At 40.3% G+C, this 15,603-nt stretch overlaps 1 protein-coding gene across 1 annotated transcript; it reads right to left on the bottom strand.

Annotated features, from left to right (window-relative positions):
* Positions 1–2,684: 2,684 nt before the first annotated feature.
* On the bottom strand, positions 2,685–12,179 carry lgals4.1 (lectin, galactoside-binding, soluble, 4, gene 1). The gene is made up of 10 exons (NM_001011449.1): positions 12,130–12,179; positions 11,496–11,584; positions 8,148–8,355; positions 7,778–7,912; positions 6,976–7,011; positions 6,531–6,572; positions 5,384–5,410; positions 4,821–4,909; positions 3,822–3,987; positions 2,685–2,894 (listed from the first exon to the last, which is right to left on the bottom strand). Exons 1-10 carry the CDS (start codon positions 12,172–12,174, stop codon positions 2,748–2,750), a joined length of 984 nt encoding a protein of 327 aa, NP_001011449.1. The 5' UTR covers positions 12,175–12,179; the 3' UTR covers positions 2,685–2,747.
* Positions 12,180–15,603: the final 3,424 nt, after the last annotated feature.

Genomic DNA, 15,603 nt, shown 5'->3' on the forward strand with positions numbered 1-15,603 from the left:
TCTATTGCTTGTAATCTGTTTTGGTAAGTAAATCACAGGGGGACATCTTCCAAAAAATCACAGGAATGTTGTTACTTAAGTAGTTACCAGCAGTATTAACAAAATAAAATACTAGAAGCATCTGTTGCACACAGAGTGGCTGTGCATTCTGGTAAATAGCCCCCCATAGTACAACTGTGGCACTTGCTCATGATAGCCGCAATCACGATCAGTTCATTAAATAGCACCTTGTACCATGTGTGATAAAGCAACTTTTGTAAAATGGAGGGAAAAACCTGAAATCATGTACCTAAAATGTACCCCACTGCTCCCTACTAACTGTTGTAATGAATGGTATATGTATGATTACTTTTTCTTTAAAGAGCCTCTTTCCCTAAAGGAATTGCATGTATAAATCCTACCCTATGTCCACATCACACCATGCATTACAGTGCTGTATTTCACAACCCTTGCTAAACTGTGGGAATGGCCTTGTCATGAACACTAGCACCCCCTATCTGTATCTTTACTTAATTCGTCCTCCTCACTTTCCCACTGTCATTCCCACCAGCCCCTCACCTTTAGTCTATTCTCCCATATTTGTATTCTACCCCAACCCTTCTTCTGCCCCTCCTTCCAATTCCAACTGTATACCTTTTATTAACACACTTTTATTATCATTTCCATGATTTAAAAAAATGATATTTTTATCTCACACCCAGCATTATTACAGATTAAAGTAAGCAGCAATTCATTTTATACCATTTGATACCAGAGAATTCAGGAGATATGTATTCTTAATTTTATATTTTACTTTCATGGCATTCAGTCCTGTAAAATGTGAAAATTATTTTTGGCAACGGAAAGTTAAAATCTAGGTTCCTCCACACAAAAACTTAGATAATGTTTCCAGTGAGAGGATGGGTTACTCATTAAATGCTATTAATTGATAATAGAATGGCATGGAAGGACTGGCATAGAAGGAAAATGAGATTAGTTGGGTATGATATGAGGGTAGCAGAGGGCCCTGTTGCAGGGAGAGGCTGTCTGTACAAAAACAGTGCACTGTTACACAATGCTGAGCAGCCCCAGGTTACCTGGGCACCAGAGCATTTTGGCACAGGTATGCGCTCACACAATTCATCAGTTGTTCCTCAGTGCCTCCCAAAGCCAGACTTTTAAATGACTGCACAAACAAGCACTACATATAGATGGACACCATTCAAAAGGTTTATTCTCACAGTTGGCTGATTCAGTATAAAGATGTGTGGGTAGGAACAACACAGCATGCCTTCACACTTTGCCCTTCTGAAATCACACTCACACAACAGGCACAAAGCAATGCAGATCTGGTTTTCAAGAAAAAGCTCAAGATACATAAGGCAAGGAGTAAATGCACCTTTAGTGATGTGGTGTAAGAATAACTACAACTGCCCTTCTAGAGTGAGTTCTTTTAATAATGGGTCATCTTTCCCCCTTATAAAACACTTTTTGGCTGGGCGTGATGCAGATGCAGCCTATCAGATCCTATGGTCAGATAGATGCTCAATAAACGATATTCTAAGGCAGCCTATAAAATAAGGCCACTATGTATAAAGAGTGTTGTTGTCTGTAAATCCCACTGAATTACATTTTACTTGTTTTGCCACATTATTTCTCGATCTTTAAAGAAGATTCCCCATCTTGTTGGCAGAAATAGTGATGTTTAAAAAATTTTTGTACTTTAAAATGTGCAAATTTACAACCCATCAGTTTCTAATGTGACAGAGGCAGTGTTGGACTGGGGTACCTAGGGCCCACTGGAGTACCCCACCACAAACTTTTTTTTGTTTTCTCCTCTTTCTTGCTTGCTTTGGTCTCCTTTGCTTTTCTCATTATCAGATATTAAGGTGGCTATACATGCTACAATTACGGCCACTGGTCATAGTAAAGATTGCTTACCCACTCTACTAACTTTAAGTGCTTAATCATCAGATATGCATGTAAAAGCAAAGGAATTCTTTACCCTACCTGATGATTCAGCATTAGTGTTATGATGTTTGGGCACCTGGACAGGCACCCAGTCAAAATTTTTAGGTTTGGGCAATATGTGTGCAGATCAAGCAGGGTAGGATGTTGGAGGCCCAGAAGGAAGGGATGTGGACTGAGCATGGTACTGGGCAGGCAGTGGATTGTGGACCGAGACCAAGTAGCAGCACCTGGTACTATGCATGAATGCATAGTTTAACAGCTATAGGTGAAGTCCATATTCAAGCATATTTATTTAACAATAACTGATTCAAAGCTATTTGCTGGTTGCTGTGGATTACTACACTGCTGTAAAATGGCCCAATATTCATAAACAAGCCTCACATACTATTATGGAGGTGAAGGTTAATGTTGTACCCTGCAGGGATAATGCTGCGGTGGGTGTTATATCCAGCAGATCTGCAGAGCTTCAAATGTACCCTGCTTATTAATTAAAATATTGCTCTGTCAGCATATGTGTCCCTCTTTCCCTTGCCTTCCACGCATTATGACCTTCCCTTTTGGAAAATGACTAACCTCTACTAATTTCACTTTTATCATTCAGTAAATACCCCATAAAACAAGTGCCAGGATTTGCACAGTATATGGCTGTGTCAGTGCCCAATGTAGTTACCAAACCTTTTTCCTCTGTATCCCTCTTACATTACTCCTCTTGGTTGAATAACACAGACCACAACTGTTACTTCAGAATTTATTTTGGTACTGAATGACATTTTTTCTGTGGCATGTCTGGGGGCAAATCAGATCTGCACGAGAGACAAAACCACATTTCCCTCAACTTCTATCCTGTCAAGCATCTGGAACATGGAATATCTGTGTGCAAAGTCACAGAAATGCTGCCCATTCACAAAAACTGTGAAGCGATCCATCCCACAGCGTATGGAAATCTGAAAGAGGACAGCAGTAAATATAAATAAGGTAATATTATACACATGTAACTAGCAGGTCTGCAATTTCTTTAATAAATCAGCACTATATTCCAATTCTCACCCTCTGCTGCACAACCTTTTACCCCCACGCTTATCCATACCCCATGTATCTCATTGTATCTCATTATATATATTATATGAAACAATTACTTAAAGTGGAAGGAAAGCTTGAAATTACGGGGGAAATTACCAAAAGTTAGATTCCCCCCAGTGATTGTATTTACTTACCTGATACCCCAGGTCAGTGCTCCTGTTAGCAGAAAGCTGCACCAACCCAGGGTTCTTTCAGCGAGCACCACAGAGCAATCTTCTTCCTGCCTATTCTTTCTTTGTGCAGGGGCACATGTGCAGTAAAGTAAAAGGTAGGACTTTTAAAACAAAAAAAGCCAGTTTTTGCACTTTACTGCACATGCGTCAGGCTTGGGATAGCAAAAAAAGACAACGTGAAAGAAAAGGAGCACTCCATGGTGCTTGCTGGATGGCACCCCCCCATGAATTTTCTCCTTTAAGGGCACTGCCATGATGCTGCTCTGATTGTATCAGTAGCAAAGGTGACCCTTTTCTTTTCACTCTTATTCTTATTATTTCAGCTAATTTACTAGATCTTCCATTCACTGCTCACTTGCTCCAGCCAATGTCCCTACAATAAACAACCCCTCACCTACTCCAAACATTTTTGTATTTCCTTTTGCTCCCAGCACATGACTTTTCCCTCTCTTCCTTCTCTTCAGTCTTTGTTAGGTTTTATTATTATCATCTCTACCTTTATTTCTATAGGATGACCATAATAATAGCAAGCAGAAAGCTATTCATTTCCATAACCCTGAAAGAAATCAAAGTGCTGAAAAAAGACTAGTATGAAGCTTTTAGTAGTCTGATACTAACATCAAAATATTGTCCAGGTCTGAATGGATTGTACGAGAGGTTCCTTTCTTCCTGTCCCCAGGATCCTCCAAGTCGACTGTTTCTCACCACTACATTTTCAGTCAACCGAGGGTTAAAATGCAGAGCAACATCGTTGGAAGATCCTGCCTTAAAGTTTATATGGAACCTAAAGGATATGGATCATGTTAGTTACACAATTATAGCTTACATTTCAAAACATTTTGAGAAATGTTAAGAAGCGTATCTATATCCTTCCATCTTTATATTTTAATTTGATATTCAAACACAGTGCTGACAGTGAGTGCTCATGTGGGAATCAGGATTTCCAGTGCTGTTAGGCAGCAGAGCTGATCACTAAGGCTGACGTCAGACGTGGTGTATTCTCGGCAAGCCGAAAAATGCTTGCCCAGAATACGCCCTCCGCCTCCTACCTGTGCATGCACCAGAATGAATGAGATACGCTCGGGTGCAGGCACATGTAGATGAAATACGCATAAAAACGCAAGACTTTGCATTCTCTCATGTTTTTATGTATATTTCGGCTACATGTGCCTGCACCCGAGCGTATCTCATTCATTCGGGTGCAGGCACAGGTGGGGGGGGCATGTACAGTAGCGGGGCGTATTCGCTTGCTGAGAATATGCCACGTCTGACATCAGCCTAAGGCACCATGCAACCTTTATTTGCACTAATTAGCCTAGAGAAGTGGCCTTGCATACATTCCTTTTATTTCATTACAAGTTTAGCACAGCACATTGTATTTGTTCAGAATGATGGGAAACAGTTGCTCATGTGACTTATTTCCGCAGTACTTTCATTTATTGGGGCAGGCTGTAATACTAGATGACTGTGGGCTGGATGTGGGCCTCCAAACTTGAATTTGTGGCTAACTAGCCTATGGCAAGGAGAATCTTGGACAGCACTGTACTAGGGATTTACTGGCATAGCGGCAATGTGTTTGGATGTCTGTATATTATGTGGTGTTGTAAATATCCTTACCTTTCTGCACCTTCTGGAATAAACCCTCTAATTATCACTGTCTTTCTCGGTGACATGCCTCCCTGGATAGAGCCATAATAGGGTACTGGCTAGAAAAAATGTTTAAAGATTGTTAGGAGTGAAGATGTAATGGTTAAACAAATCAACTTGCTTTAAAAAGCGACTGGGTATTATTACTGTAAGTAGGGCTTTGTTTAGGTCCTTTGCTGCCCTAGGCACCGGACCTCAGTATGCCCTCTTCTGGCCATTGCTGGAGAAGCAACTATACCCGCCCTCCACCCACCCCCTCAGCTCTACCACTGGATTTAGCAACAAGTTCTCATCAGTGAGCTAGGGGAAATAGGTTGCCCCCTTAAAGCTGCTGCCCTAAGCACAGGCCCACAGGTGCCTCTATGGTAGATGGTAGATACGGCCCTGACTGTACCCCAAATAGATTTTATGAGGCTGTGTAGAAATCAAGAGAGCAAAGTAAACAAACACTGAAGCAGACAGGACAGTAAAGAAAATCTTACAAATTGTATAATACAAAGCATTATAAATACAAATAATATAAACATACTCACTGGGTTATACACAGGTCCTCCCATTACCTGCAAACAAGATAGCCATTAATACGGGTGCTCTTTAATAAACAAACAAATATATAAGCTTCATTACACAATGATCCACTAGCAGATGCACACATAATAAAGCTTGCACAAAGTCTGGTAACCGGCAAGAATCAGCAAGAACCATTTATTTCCCGATCAAACGTCTGCTAAATGTTACTAGTCCTGGTGCTAACTTTCATTATAATAGCCAGAAAGCAGTTACTGTACACAAACATGGATGTATCAGACGCCTCATTTACAAGTATTCTCTTGGATCGACTTTTAAGGGGCAATTCAGACCATACAAATACATTTTAAAGTGAATTCTATTGTTTTGCCATTTAATGAGAGTCCTTATACTAACAATTTACCCTGGCAGCTGTTTGGCACTGTACATCTACAGACTATTATTCCTTAAGTGGATCTAAACCCCTGCCCTCAGATATTTTGATCTGTTATCCCCAATACACAGGTCCCACCCCTTCCCCAACAACACCACCCTCACTTCCACCATTGCACCTTTTGAACTTCAAAGCCATGCAATAGTGCCACCACAAAACTCTGCAATTACATTGGGGCAAAAGGAGAATAAAAGGAGAATACAAGTTCACAGTGATATGAATAGTGATGCAATTGCACCTTTCACTGTAAAACTTACCACTTCACTTTCCCTTCCTTACTCTCAACAACTCATTCTATATACACTGTTCTCTGTTCCTCTCCTTTTCCACTCCTTCCCAGACCCGCAAATTTCACTCCCATGGCTTTCCCTTCTTCTCTGTCTCTCAGTACAGGCTCTTTTCACTCTCAAATAAAATGGACTCATCTGGTTCATTACTCAGTTCTTAAATAATCCATGTAGTGGCCATACTACTGTATGGTTGACATGTGGATTATTTTTCAAGAACCTGACCATTGTTCCATGTCTCGTGCCAAACTACCTGATCAAAACCCATTCAAGCAATGGATCATGGCAAGTTTGGTGGGCTGGTATTTTAGTAAACAAATCAACTTACATCCACAAAAGCATCCAAACATATATTAATTTTAAAAAAAAAAATCATACATACTTATATACATACATGAAAGCTCAGGGAAGAAAAGCATTTGTATTACTCACAGGTAGGTTGCCAGCTGGGAAAACTGGTAATGGCATCACCCCCTGGTTGGAAAGAAAAGAACACATAAATATGCTATCCACTCACAGATCCTATTTGCCCTGTTTGTGTTGTCGTGTCCGCTGATTCTTGGCCTGCGGATAAACACAGGCTGAGAATTTTCTAGTTCGCTGCCATCAGCCTTTCCCTGTGCCTGCACCTGGAGCCATTGCGTCAGCCCAGGTGCAGGCACATGAAGTGGATTTTGGCATTAAATGCATACTCGCATATTTCAGCACTGAAATCCGCTCTGTGTGCCTGCACCTGGGCCAATACTATGGCTCTGGGTGCAGACACAGGGAAAGGCTGATACCAGCATAGTGGCTGATTCTTCCCCTTCTGGAATTAGTCTTAAATGTGCTCTTGCCTCAAAATTCCTCTTTGCCTTATATGTTTAGCAGTACTTACCCCCGGATGTGGGAAACTGGGTGCAGGCATAGGGGCCTGTAAAAAATATAAAGATTAAGTGAGTCCTTTACTTGTACAGAAAATGTCAGTCCGTACACAAATTTACTGAAATTTTCCCCATACCATTAGATCACCAATTCAGCAACTTGCCTTTACGAATAATAACTATTTTACAATATAAATATTATTATAGAGAGAGCGAGAGATACAAGGTGCACACCATAAACAGTTACTTTACCTGGGTGCCTGAGCTAAGAAACAAAATAAACAATACAGAAGAATGGCACGCCCAGGATTTGCTGAATCCGTCTTCCAATAGTTTATTTTGCTCAACGTTTCAGTCCCACAGAGGAACCTTCGTCAGAAGTCAAACTGAAACCAGGGTTTGACTCCCGACGATGTGTGGGGGACCGAAACTACAGCATCCATGAACTGTTCATAATATATAAAAGTATGCTAAGTGTGGTTGCTTTAAAATAATGCTAATCCTATATCCCCAATCCCCAGTAAACCGAGCAAGTAATTCAAAGCATTGCATATCATTCAAATGTTTGGATGAGATGACCTGGCCACAGCAAAGGTAGCTCATCATACCTTTGTGAGGTAAATGTATAGATAGAGTATATTTCCCTTTGAAAATGGTTCCTCACCAAAGAATTTGGTTTAACAATGTATTTTCTAAGTAATGTTTTATGTTAAGGAGCTACTTTTTGATGCGTGTGTGGTTGCTCAAACTAGTGCACCACTTGGAATCTCTATTTGGCTTTTACAAATTAGATTCTTCAAAAAGCCCCATACTCACCGCTGGCATTCCACCACCACCTCCAGCAATGGTCAGGGACTGAACAGTCACATCCCCACTGACTTGCAAACTGTTCACACGCTCCAGTGGCATACGATGTTTGAACTTATAGAAGGAAGAGCCATTCACTGTGATCTGGCAGGGAGGGAGAAAAAGCATCATATGCTTATCATAGTCAGGACCCAGGAAAAATGTGCATTGTAAGAGACAAACATCACCAGTGATGTTGCCCATAGCAACCAATCAGCAATTAAATTTCAATGGTCACCTTCATATTAGAAAACAAAAGCATAGATCTGATTGGTTGCTTTCATCATTGGTGATGTTTGTCTCCAATGTTAATAAATACACCCCTATTTATCTGCCTCACCTCAAAGGCGCTTTGGTTGATCATGAATGCGAGGTCAAAGCTCTTCCCTTTGCGAAAAGGAAAGGAATCCTTCTTTTTCTCCTCGGACCCCCAGGAGCCCCCAATAAGACTGTTAAACACAACCTTGTCTTTGCCATCAAAGCGAGGATTAAAGTGGCAGGCAATGTCTGATCCATCAAATTGGCCACAAGTGAAATTCACAGCAAACCTGCAAAGGAGACAGTGGCGGGAAATGATTATTATTTATAATAGCACTACTGTCCCCCATAGCACTTTGCTGCGCAAGGTGGAAACAAACAAGACAAAATTGTTTACGTATGGAAATATTAACTGAATCACACATTGGTGTAATGTTGAATGACAGTAGGATGAGAGACTTGTTTCTTGGTATTCACTTCTGTGAAGAAGCAACAAATATGGGAAAGGTGTCTAAATTAAAGGTTTCAAGAGTGTGTGAGCATCTTAATGTTGGGAATGAATGAGAGGGCAAAGTGAAAAATGACTGCTAAGCAGCAGACTTGGAAAACTGGGTAGATTTGGTTATCATTAAATTGTAAGCTCTACGGAGCAGGGTCCTCCTTCCTATTGTGTATAATACCACATGGCACTTATTCCCTGTGCATTAATATATATTTATTGTATTTATTTATTATAACACTTGTCCTCTCTGTGTGTAATTTTGCATTTTGTAAGTTTGTACAGCGCTGCGTACCCTTGTGGCGCTTTATAAATAAAGTTATACATACATACATACATACATAATGTGATTTCAGCCAGAACCAGATGCATCAGGAGAAAAGACAAGTGAACATAAATGCAAAAATTGCTGTTAGGCAGTCGATGGTATAAGCTACCTTAAAACAAACATTTCCCTCCTAGGCATCAGCCTTTGAGCAGCTCATTGTCAGGGGCTTTTCAATGCAATGTAATTGTTTTGAATATCTTTTAGGCCAGACGTGACAGGAAGTACTAAAGTAAAACTGGAATCATATTTTTTTTAGTACCAGAAAGTTTCAGTTTTGTCACTGAGCTATTGAACATACTCCACATATTCAATATATTAAGACACCAGTAGGGATTAAGAAGGTGTAAATATGAATCACTTCAAGTGCTGCTTTCGTGTTTGCACTGTGGCATATGCAATATTTTTATTGCCAATAGTAATGTTGCCAGAATGCCTCTACTTGCCATGAAACACTTTTTACTGACTGTCATTGGAAGTCTCTTGGGTCAAAATGCACACTGTTTTGTATTTGGGAGATAACTGCCTATACCTATTGACCCGCCGTGCCTCAGGATAATGTCTTACAGAGCGAGTCAGTAATAGATCTCTGCTACCACGGGCGACTAGCCACTCTAAAATGCCTTTCCACCGGCAACAATAGAAGTCACCAGTGAAAAAGACCTACACCTTGCATCGGCTTTCCAAAGTCATGTGAAGTTTTCTTCTGCAGGCAACTTTACGCAACATTAGCCTCAAGACTATTTTGAAAAACAGATATGAGGGGGCAGCAGGATTGATTTGAGTGTTAGTGATATAGGTAACAGCATTAATAAGACCTCTCAGTGCACCATTGCAAGAAGTCTTCCTAACAGCTAATTTACATTTGCATTTAAATTGTGTAATATCTCCTGCTAATAGGTGTAGTAAAATGTAATAAAACGCTAAATCAAGCAGACAACAGATAAGCAGGGAAATGCCAGGTAGATAAGGCTTATCTTTAAAGGATAAGTTATTAATCTATAGACCCTGTATTTATGACTCCTGCAACCAGAATGAAAATTAGAAGATGTTCCCAGTTAGGTTTCTGTACAGTTTAACTTACAATAATATCATGGCACTGCACGATTATTTAACAAAGCGATCCCCAACCGGTGGCTCATGAGCAGCATGTTGCTCCCCAACCCCTTGGATGTTGCTCTCAGTGCTCCCAAACCAGGTAGTTATTTTTGAATTCCTGACTTGGGAGCAAGTTTTGGTTGAATAAAAACTAGATTTCCTACCAAATAAAGCCCCCTGTAAGCTGATAGTGTGCATAGAGGCTACCTAATAGCCAATCTTAGCCCTTATTTGGCACTTCCATGAACTTTTATAAAGTTGTGTTGCCTTCCATGCCTTCCATGTCTTTTTACTTTTGACTGTGGCTCCCAAGTAAGAAAGGTTGGGGGCCCCTGATTTAACACCTCACACAGAGCTGCTTTTAGGTTAATGGCAGACTGACCATTTTGTAGCCCTTGCTTATTCTCCTTCAGCAGGGGGCTCATCTGAAGCTACATTCCTGTCAGGCTTAATGTCAGTGGTAAAGCATATGCATTAAGTGTGGGTGACAAAATGCCCCATCTGTCATTACCCTAAAGTCCTATGTAACGTGTTAAATAACTGTGCAGTGCCATGGCATTACTGTATTATATCTAAGGCACTGGAGCGCAGGGTAGCCCACACATTTACTTTTAGAAGTGCTAACTGTGGCAAAGCCTTCTAGAGAAGAGTTTTCGTGGTATGGTCAAATGAACATATTGGATCTGACCCATAAATGTCTTTTTCATTTTCTTTTCACTTTTTTACTTGGGGTAAATGAACAGATAGCAGTTGAGAGGCACCAGCCCATGGGATTGTTGTCTCCACACAATATAGTGAGGCAGTACGGTCACACCAGAAAGAGCAGCCAGCTTTATTCCCCATACATATTATAACACAGGTTGCAAATATACAAAACAAAAGCATTGGCAAAATGGGACAATGTTGAGTATTTAGTGGACTCGTGTATTTGGGTTAAAGCTGCTGAAATAACCCTCCATTGTCCAGCAGGGTATGTTTAACAAGTACTTTAACCATATTGTCATAGAGGGCAATTCCATGCATTTGCACTTGGCATAAAGTATGTTTAGCACAAACCCTATTCACTAGTTCAATGTTGAACACGAAGTTATACTTCCCTTTAACACCTTGGATTTAGCAATAAAACACTTTCCTCTATATCAGTGGTTCTCAACCTTCCTAATGCCGCGACCCATAAAAACAGTTCCACACGTTGTGGTGACCCCCAACCATAAAATGATTCCTAAGACCATCGGAAATATGTGTTTTCCAATGGTCATAGGCGACCCCTGTGAAAGGGTTGTTCGACCCCCAAAGGGGTCCCGACCCACAGGTTGAGAACCACTGCTCTATATGGTGCCCCTGCTTTATGATTAAAACAATTCATACAATATATTGTATAGCTGGTCAAAATATAATTTCTTTGCAAAGTGATTTCACTGGAAAGGGCTAATGGTGTCACTCCTGGCCTGGGCCCTGAGCAAAGGCACCTTTTGGCCATTTATTATAGAGGCCCTGCACCTACGTACCTGGTAATGTGGTTGGGGATAGTCCCCTGAATGTAGACAGACATCCCAGCACGGAGGCCGCCATGAATAGGAGTCCTAAATGGGATGGCCTGGGGAACAAAGAGGGTTTGTAAGAACAAGATATATTGTGTATGTCAAAATAAAAAGGCAGAATCTGTGAATGATGAAACACAAGACAACACAAAAAAAGACTGCAGTGTGATGCCAGAAATATGGGAGAAAAAAAAGGCAGAGGAGGGTAGATAGAGACAGACAGAGTAGTGAAGGGAAAAAGGGTGTCTATTTAGAGTCTATTACATGAAAAACATATGTTGGTTTATTATCCCATGTCTTTTCCATTACAGTCTATAGGAAACTGTAACTGTATACTGTAAACCAAAAAGAGGTTTGTTTCCTCAAATGATAAATGTTACCCATATGGAGATAATGTTGAGAGTGGGGTACCTCTGTGCAAAAGATACATACCGTGCTACCTTATGTATAAGGCACTTTGTGAAAATGTACAAAAACAGTGAGGTATAATTTCAAACCTAGAATATTTTGATAAGAGAATTATGGAGTTCAGACTGAAATTAGGACCATGAAAATAGAATACGGTTCACCACAGACAGATGTAAATCAAATATCCACTTACTGGATTGTAAAAAGGCTGATAACCGGGTGCTGCCACATAAGCCATCTTGGTTCCTCTGGGAGTGTAATCTGGGCACAGAGCTCTGCTTATATATACAAGCAGGCACTGGGTGGGGTGACTTGCTCAAGCAACCTTTGCTCTTTATTTGCTCCATCACTGAGCAATACACCTTTGTTCATGCACCAGAGAGTGACTGTCTGTGTGCATACTACTACAGGCCATAAAGAAGGGTTTGGAGCCGTTAAACTCTTATCACATGCAACCTGCTGTCTGCTCCTAGTGGCTGCACTTTGTCCCTGGTTTCCTTGTATGTATGTATATCTTTATTTATAAAGCGCTACTTATGTACGCAGCGCTGTACAGTAGAATTCATTAATACAGACAGGGGGTTAAAGATAATGGATAAATACAAAAGATAATGGATAAATACAAAGTACAACAATAAATACAATAAATACAAGGTGCAGTTGCAATAAGAGTCAGAAACACAAGATGAAGGAGGTCCCTGCCCCGTAGAGCTTACAATCTATATGGGAGGGGTAACTAACAGACACAAATGGGCAAACTCTGTTAATTTCGTGCTTGGGGGCATTATTGCAGTCCTCTTCCTCGTGGTCCTCTACCTTTGGTTTGACTGGAGTTATGGTCTAGCCAGTTCCCTTGTCCTTACTCTGCCTCTTAAATTTGTGATTCTGTTTTAGGGTTACCCCACACAAGAGTAGTAGAGTTGTTAGCATGTACACATTATTACTGTTATTCTGAGCAGCAATAAGCAAATTCAGTCGGATATAAGAAGGAAACTTCTATGAGAATAGAACTATCCTTTTGTTAGTTATGGCTGACAAAGCACAACATGTTCTTACTGTGATGGGAAAAGCTTAATAAACTACAATCAATACAAATAGCTGAATATATAGATCGTCTTGCAAAAGCCTTCAGATACTTGACAGATTCTCTCTTTTTATTGAAAGGAGAATTTGTTTACTGTGATATTTTATCTTAAAGCATTGCAAAAAAAAAAAAAAAAAATCATGGTGGTGCCTCCCTACCTAATTGATTTGCCATTCCTAGGGTGACCTTCCTAACAAAGAATCCTCTATAACCAGCCTACCTCAATTGAAACTCCTGGAAGGAAAAGCTGGGTGTCCTTCCTATGGCAAAACAAACAGCATATTTTTTGTAAGGCCCCAAAAGGGCAATTAAGATTTGTATACTAATGCATCACAACACATGTATTATTTAAGAGAGAGCAGAATGGATATGTATCAATCATTTTTCAGTTTAACTTCATGATTCATATGACAGGAACAGAAATAGCAACAGGCCTTAGTACATGTATAGTTAAAAGAAAAAAACAAACTACACTGTGAGCTAGCTATTTCACAGTCCCCCATCGGGGAGATGTACCGGTATATAGGTTATAATAGTGCATATAATAATGAAAAATTGTGAATTTTTCACGAAAGCTCCCTTAGATGTCTTTTATGGTAAAATGACCAAAGGGCTGGCTCTTGGGCACAAGCAAATACTAGCAAATGTCTACATTACAATGCAGTGGTAGGTACAGAGATATTCAGAATTTCATCATGGAAAAGTAATAAACCTTAATTACTCATAAGTCATAAGTGACCTTTGAATACAACAAACGAATGCACATTCAATGGATTCAGCTTGGTGTGTCTTGTAGGGGTTGGGCTGTAAAGCAAACAGTATTATCACCTTATCAGTTAGGAGTGACCAGGAAACCCCACAGTTTAAAGCCTGCTATACAGAACCATCTGTGAGAGGGAGAAACTGGACTAAAGCCAAGGTATTTGGGCAGGCCCAGACTGGCAATCTGCGAGTTCTGGCAAAGGCCAGAGAAGCTGCTGTATGATGCCATATAGACAGTCACTATTTAGTGGGCCTGTGAGGAACTTATGGGTCTCTGTGTACTTGAAATGCAATGGCTTATTTTGAATCCCAGTCCAGACCTGTATTTGGACCTCTTGATAGTAATACAAAATAGGAACTGTACATTATTCTTTTGCCACAGATGGACTAAATGATATTTAACATTATCCCTCTCAGATTGAGAATTACAATGAGAAATTTAGACCACAGGCCACGCCCTAGGTAACTATATTTGCATCCACAATAGTCCGTAAAAGGTTCAGTTAAGTCCTAACTTAAAGGAATACTGTCATGGGAAAACATGTTTATTTCAAAACACATCAGTTAATAGAGCTTCTCCAGCAGAATCCTGCATTGAAATCCATTTTTCAAAAACACATACAGATTTTTTTTAATTTAATTTTGAAATTTAACATGGGGCTAGCCATATTCCTCATTTCCCAGGGTGTCATAGTCATGTGACCTGTGCTGTGATACATTTCAGTCACACTTTACTGCTGCGCTGCAAGTTGGAGAGATATCCCCCCCCTCCCCCTCTCCCAGCAGCCGATCATCAGAACAAGGTAGCAGCTCTCAGTAGTTATCAGAATAGCACTCGTTAGTAAGAAATCCAAGTCCAGCTTGGGACTCCTCCAGTTACATGGGAGTACGAGAAACAATAGGTTATCTGAAAGCAGTTCTGTGTATGTGTAGCACTGGCTCCTGAAAGCTCAGGTACAATGCACTGAGATGGCTGCCTACATACCAATATTACAGCAAAAAAAATCCAAAATTTTAAATGGGTGAGTTAGATATTTGCTATGTAAACAGTGTAATTTAGAAATAAAAAGTACACCATAAAAATCATGACACAATCCCTTTAAATGTGTATAATGTGGGTGTGAGATGTATCTTTGTGGGTAAGGTTACTAGATCACTTGAAAGTATAGTGAAATTAATACATGTTGCAATCAGTAAATCAGTCCAGCCCTTCTACCTGGATTTCTTAAACGCGTTCCTGAAATTTCAAGTGATCTGACAAACTTAAGGGGACACTAAATTGCACTGGATAAAGGGGAACTTAAACTCAACAAGAATTGTGCTAGGCTAGAAATGCTACAATTTTTGTGTAGGCTTCTAAAACAGTTCTTAGCAATAAAGATCTGTGCCTCTGTAGAAGCCCCAGTAACTCCCTATTATCTTTACTGCTGATTCACTGCACATGTTCTGTGTGGTGGTTGTTTGTGTAGGAGAGAGAGGGATGGGGAGAGTTGCCAAGGGGGGCAGAACGAGGCCAGGGGCATTCTGCACTGGCCTTGTAGCATTAACTTCTATGACCACACTCTTATAATATTTGAATGATTTTCCACTAACCCTAAGTTTTACTTCTCAGCAGCAGCCCAGTGCTCAATGAGCATGTGCAGTGTTGTAGACACAAAAAAAATGGCCTACTAGATCAGGAGATGGCAACAAATGCTGTGGACAAAATATATTTAAACTGTACCCAAAGGAAAAATTATTCCAGCATTTCTCTTTGCCGGTGGAAAAGCTTTTCGGGGAAATTCGTTGAGAGTTTTCACGGGGACGATTAATTTCTCCATG

This window comes from Xenopus tropicalis, chromosome 8, assembly GCF_000004195.4.
Source record: "Xenopus tropicalis strain Nigerian chromosome 8, UCB_Xtro_10.0, whole genome shotgun sequence".
NCBI classification, from domain to species: Eukaryota; Metazoa; Chordata; class Amphibia; order Anura; family Pipidae; genus Xenopus; species Xenopus tropicalis.